The 6,583-nt window shown below is 41.0% G+C and overlaps 1 protein-coding gene across 12 annotated transcripts in view; it reads right to left on the bottom strand.

Moving 5' to 3' along the window:
- nav2a (neuron navigator 2a) overlaps positions 1-6,583 on the bottom strand; it is a 1,099,168-nt gene that overhangs the window by 274,519 nt on the left and 818,066 nt on the right. For all 12 annotated transcript variants that reach the window (XM_043705381.1, XM_043705372.1, XM_043705374.1 and 9 more), the window contains one exon: positions 1,071-1,179. In XM_043705381.1, coding sequence (XP_043561316.1) covers positions 1,071-1,179 — 109 coding nt within the window. The remainder of the gene's footprint in view (positions 1-1,070; positions 1,180-6,583) is intronic.

Raw genomic sequence — 6,583 nt, 5'->3', positions numbered from 1 at the left:
TCTCAGTCAAATCTCTCGAACTCAGCACCACCTTCCTAACCTGCAATCTTCTTCTTGACCTCTCTGCCCCCACCCCACTCCGGCCTATCACCTTGACCTCCTTCCACCTATCGCATTTCCAACGTCACTCCCCCAAGTCCCTCCTCCCTATCTTTTATCTTAGCCTGCTGGGCACACTTTCCTCATTCCTGAAGAAGGGCTTATGCCCGAAACGTCGATCCTCCTGTTCCTTGGATGCTGCCTGACCTGCTGCACTTTTCCAGCAACACATTTTCAGCTCTGATAGGACAAATATTCAAACTCAAGTCATGGCTTCGATTATAACTCAATCACATTTGAGATTCTACACTGGAAGAATTAGTGATAGTATCTGTGTAGTCAGGACATGAGACAATTCCCAGCTTAATCAGTGGTGGTGCACTTGCCTTGGATGTGACAGGTTGTGGGTTAAAGTCAGGCTTTTGAATCAGAAATGAACTCAAGGATCCTTCAATCAACACCCTCAAAACAGATGGAATGACCATTCCTCTCCCCAGTCCCTAGGACCTTGCCTATCACAAAGTGATTGTGTTTCTATCGTAGTGGAGACTACATTTTAAAATCAATCATTGCTGTCAGGGGATGTGGGACATTCTGGGGGTTCAAAAGGTGATATGTATGTGCTAGTTCCTTTTTCCTAATCCACTTTGATTTAACTGTCTCTAGTACTAGTGAAACCTTTCAAATTGCTGCACCTTTTACAAAAATAAGGAATGCTTCTTTGTTAAATTGCAAATGCTAAAATGATTTACATCAGCTGCTTATATTTTATTTGAAACCTGCATTAACAATTTAGCCTTGCTGTGCTTTTAACCTCATGAAGCGTTCTCAGTAAGTGTAACCTTTCAGTTATGTTCCTGACTGAACAGTGCTTTTGATCAGTGCTGTATAACACTCCAACAATGTACTGCTGTTGTATTGAAGTTCACAGCTGGAGCACTCAATGCCCTGCCAACTTTCTCTACTTCAGCATCATCGGAAGCCAAGAAAGGAAACAAGAAAACTCTGCAGTGAGATGAGATGATTCGTACCTGTGTGTGATCTGAGTCCCCCGTAAACTCGACATAGTCTCCTCCAGGTTCTGTCGGAGGTCAGCAATGTTCTTCACAGTGCGTAGCCTTCGAGTCTCCGGGTCCTCCCCTACAGCCACAGAAATGTCTATGAAAGTTAGTGCTTCAGGGCAGTCACAGTCACTGAGTACAATTCTGGCCACCCTACTATGGGAAGGATGTTTTAAAATGGAATGGGTGCAAAATATATTTACAAGGATATTACTGAAACTGGGAAGTTTGAGTTATAAGGAGAGGTTGGATAGGCTGGGGTGTAGGAAGTTTATAAATGTTTATAGAGGTTTATAAGTTCATGAGGGGTATAAATAAGGTGACTATCCAAGGTCTTTTCCCCAGGGTAGGGATGTCTAAAACTAGAAGGCATAGGTTTCAGGTGAGAGAGGAAAGATTTAAAAGAGACCTGAGGGGCAATCGTTTTGCGCTGAGGGTGGCGAGTATGTGAGATTCCTCTGTTATTAGATACAATTAAAACATTTAAAAAGACATTTGGACAGGTACATGGATAGGAAAGGTTTAGAGGGACATGGGTCAAATGCAGAAAACCTGGTTGGCATGGATGAGTTGGGCCGAAAGTCTGCTTCTGTGCTATGACTCTTGCCTGTCTGAGTGAAATTTATTCTAGATTCCTTTACATTAAGTAACCTGGTGGCTCAGTGGTTCGCACTGCTACTTCACAGTGTCAGGGACCCAGGCTCAACTCCAGCCTTGGGGGACGGTCTGTGTGGAGTTTGCATGTTCTCCTCTTGTCTGCGTGAGTTTCCAACACAGTCGAACTTTGTGCAGATGAGGTGGAATGGCCAAGCTAAATTGTCCCAGAGGTCCAGGGAGATGCAGGCTAGGTGGGTTAGCCTGGGAAATGTGGGATTACAGGGAGAGAGTTGGCCTGGGTGGGCTACTCTTCAGAGAGGCAATGCAGACTTGATGGGCCAAATGGCCTCTTTCTGCATGGCAGAGATTCTATGATTCCATTTTCATGCTGGAAATGCATGTGCCACAAACTGTTATTCACTGATAAGTCAAATCATAAATAAAAACAATTCAGCTACAAATAATTAAGACTAGAATATTTTTCAACAGAACTTCATTCAGAACCTTACATTTTTTTCTGACGTTTTAATGTAAATACAGTTGGTTCTGCTTAACAAACGTTTCTTCAACACCAATTGGCTGCAATGCAATTGAAGAATTCTGACCATTATTTGTAGAACACAAATTTTCCTCACCTGTATTGGCTATAACATGATTCTGGCCCCATAAGTTTAAATGGGCATCTATTGCGCGATTTTCTTATAACGCGAGATCGCATGGGAATGGACCTATCGCATTATATTAGAACAGACTACATAAATGGTATTTGGAATAACCCTCAAATGCTGTCCTTTTTTGTTGCTATGCAAGTCAACTGATATTTTAATAGTCTCTTATCAAATTGTTCAGATGCACTCTGGAGCGGATGAGACTTGAACCCAGGCCTGTTATACCTTGCACTCATCGTTCAGAAGCTTCAATGGAGAGACAGCAATTTTTAGTCATAGGCTGATGTCCCTGAGCTGCAACATTATAGTTACTTTACTCTGACTGCACTATCAGGCCACTGACTCAAAGCTTTTGTCCTTCCAAGAAAGGGAGAACGGGGCAATTATCAATGACCAAATCACTCAGGCCCAGTCCAGTTGGTTTTCATTGCTTCAAACTCCCATTCTACATCTTCCAACCACAGCAAAAGGGAAATCTCTTTGAGCATTTCTGCAGCAACTCCAATTGTTACTTTTTTAAACATTTATTTTAAAAGGACATTCAGTTTGATGGTATTCCAAGCAATGGTGTTCTATGATTGACAGCACAGTGTTCACCTGCCTTCTAAAATGGACATTTATGTTGAAAATGCTGTTGAATATAGCTGACAAACAGAGGAGTGTTGCCTGTGACAATACTATGGAATTTCGAGGTGTACTTAGGTCTGTTTCTTTTTGCGAAGAAGGTTGAGACAGGGGGATCCAGCAATCTGTTCCAAAGGCAACAAAGTAAACAGCTTGTGAGGCCTTGGGTTTTTAAAAAAATTGGATCAATAGAAACTGCCTGAATGGATGGGGTCAAGCTCTCACAGAACCAGGATTTTTAGTTTTAGTTTCTCATTTGCATTTGCTGGAGTCTCAAAGCTGAATTTGGAAGCTCTTATTCCTCTCTTTGTTAAGCTAAAAGCTGGGGTTCTCTTCCGGCTGCTAGAATTGCATGTGAGACAATCTATTTGACTGAATTTGCCTTTGTCAAGTGTGTATTAATGGGATGTTACTGTATTGGAACAGCTAATTAGTAGTAGTTAATACATATATATTATTTGTTAAGCATTTCAATAGAATTATAGTTAAGGAAATTATTTTCTTTTATATTTATTCTGTCCATGTTTTAACTGTAGTGAAAAAATTAAGCATGTTTTGCTTGAAGTTAAGTAGTTTGACCAACTAAATTGCGGTTGGAGCGCAACACCTTATACTCACCTTTAAATTAAGTCAAAGTTAAGAGTGTTGACTATCTTCTGAATATATTTTGAGGGGATTTGGTCTGGTCCATGACATACCAAAGCTTTCCATTTGAACTCACCAGGACAAATGCAGAAACTGTTATATTTCAGTCAATTAAACACTTGCATCTTTTTAACTTATCCATGAACTGAACTAATACAAAGCTTGACACTAACTTCACCCACACAGATTTCTGAGGAGGGATCACTGTACCACAATAAAAGTCAGTAATCGCAGATAAAATATTCTCTTCAGTCCTTACAAGTGGAGACCAAATTGAGTGGCTTTACAAGAACATCATCCACGATCAGTGAACACCATATAGGATGAGATCCAAACTTCGGTCCCTTATAAGACTGAGCTAGATTACTGATTAATTAATAATTTGAAACACCAATTTGCATGGGATCATATTGTCAAAATGCATACGCATTTAAATATTTATTCTGTTATCCAAATAATCACTGGGTGGTGCAGGTATTGCTTACTGCTGAAAAATTACATGTTATTGAAACTTTCCATCTTGCACAAATCAGGACAATTTGCAAGAATACCAAAGTAAATGGAAAGCAACATTTATACAGTATAAGAGGACAGTATTGGCTGGTTGTCAAATGGACTCTCATTGGTGGAGATATTGACATGGATAATGTATCAGAATCTGACTGACTAAAAAACTGAAATAAGCCTGGCAGTTAATTGTCGATCATCATTAACAAGTGCATTCACCATGGATACAGTTCTACCCATCAAATGCAACTTGTTAATGAATCAGCAGTCTCTACTCATATAGTATTCATGTTGGTTCTCCCTCTTAAATTCATATTCTTGCTAAAGGTCCTGATGTGTGAAAGACAGAAAGCTTCAATAAATTGTCTCTTTGTTCAGAGATCCTCAATTACTTGTACTTTGGCTGAGACAATGTCCTAAAGGCTTTTCTTCTTCAACAAATGGGTTAGCAACCAACAGAGCAGGAGGTGAAGTCATTACCAAAACCCACCTAAAAGACCTAGAAAATCCAAACACAGGGTTAATCAATCTTATGAAAAGCACCCACTATCAGCAGAAATGTCAGAATTGCTGAGCAGCTGGATATGCAATTACAGGATGATTCTCTTGATGACTGAGCCTATCAGCATCAAATGCAGGGAAAAAACCAGCCTGTTATTAGAGTTGCAGCAGTCAGCAAGTCTGAAGGTGGTGGGTCATCAATGATTATCAAGATTCAGAGTGAGCTGAACATACCAGGAGAACAGGAATCAAAGCTGGTCCAGCCCAGATAGCAAGGAAGCCAAGCCAGATGTAGCAAGGCTAGAGAGCATACAGAATGATGTTACCAAGCTGGGGTCCCGGGAGAAGGAAGTGATGCTACAGAATGTAGAGTGAGGAACTGCATAAGCAGGAAGAGGGGCTGCAAAGGGGAGAGAGCAGTTTTAAACCCTTAACCAAAGGAATACTCAGTTAATGAGGGACCACATTACGTGGTAGAATTTAGCATTCAGTTTGAGAGTGAGAAATGGGTGTTCGGAGGCTAATCAATTACAATTCACTCCTTACTGATCCTAGCATCCTCCTCCTGAAAATCACCTTTTCCACTCCCTATGGTTAAATAAAAGTACCTTTGATCCACACCCCTCAACACCTCACAAATGTTTACCTCTACTCTGTTTTCCATTCAAAGTGCTCAAGCTTTGAAAGCTGTCTTCCAAATTCATCGCCATTTTCCTGTCTTTTCAGCTGTGAGTCTCTCAAATTAAGATCACAACTAGACTGCAGGCCCAGGTCAGAGACATTTAAAAACAACTATAAATGTTATATGGTTTTGAATTTCAAACAAAAACAGAAATTCCTGGAGAAACTCAGCAGGTCTGTCAGCATCTGTTGGGAGAAAGCAGAGTTAACATTTCAAGAAGGTCTGAAGAAGAGTCGGACTGGACTGAAATCATTAACTCTGCTTTCTCCCCACTGATGCTGCCAGACCTGCTGAGTTTCCACAGTAATTTCTGTTCTTGCTTCGGATCTTTGGTATCCGCACTTCTTTGTTTTATTTGAATTTGGAACAATTTCTTGAAATAGCATACATTCGTCTTTAATTCCAATCATTATTATACTTACTGTTGAGATTCTGATAAACGTCAAGCATTGTCAGCAAACTCTGCTCATTAACATGAGCAATGCCTTCCCATACACATGTATGCTGAACGTGCACTTGACACAACTTGCTGCTGCTACTGATAGACAAGCTCCTGCCTCCAGCACTTTGACTTAATCCTGGTTTAGCCCATTGCTCCTGCCTTCTGCTTCTCAATCCACATAACTGTGGGATCTTGCTCACTGGGGATCCAGGTTTGGCTTGTTCTAAATATCCATTTCCTGACCCAAGAGCCTTCCTCAGAATCCCGGAAGAACTGAGCTCTCCAGCAGCGGCCAGCAACTTCACATCATCTCGTCCTTTTGGTTTGTAAAATAGTTTTGATTCTCTCACGGCACGGGTGTAGCCCCAAGACAACAGAGAGCTGCCAAGTGCACTTCTTGGTTTTGTTTCATAATACCCGGTTGTTTCAGGTGTATAAAAGCGACTTCTCTCATTTGGTTGATGCATCCTTGGAAGTACAGTATATGCACCTTTTTAATCACTTGTCCTGGTTGCAGTTTGGCTTATTGCAGCTCGAGGGAAATGTTTTTAATCCTGTTAAAACGCCAAAGAAATTCACATCGGGTTCGTGAATGCTCTCAGCAGATACCTAACTCACGATAAGAAATGCAATTCAGGTTCCAAATTGTGGGAATGTAACTTCGCTGCTCAGCCCCACATTCAAACTTTGGAGAACAGCGACTTCTCAGCTGGGTTTACAGACCTTGCTTCGAAGAGATCGGTTTGCCTTTCTCCAGGCTTCTTCAGCTGGTGTTTAAAATGACTGATGGTAAAAAGATGCCTGTTGTGTGCTTGGA

This window comes from Chiloscyllium plagiosum, chromosome 16 (assembly GCF_004010195.1).
Source record: "Chiloscyllium plagiosum isolate BGI_BamShark_2017 chromosome 16, ASM401019v2, whole genome shotgun sequence".
Lineage (NCBI taxonomy): Eukaryota > Metazoa > Chordata > Chondrichthyes > Orectolobiformes > Hemiscylliidae > Chiloscyllium > Chiloscyllium plagiosum.
This window is presented reverse-complemented; position numbering and strand designations above follow the sequence as displayed.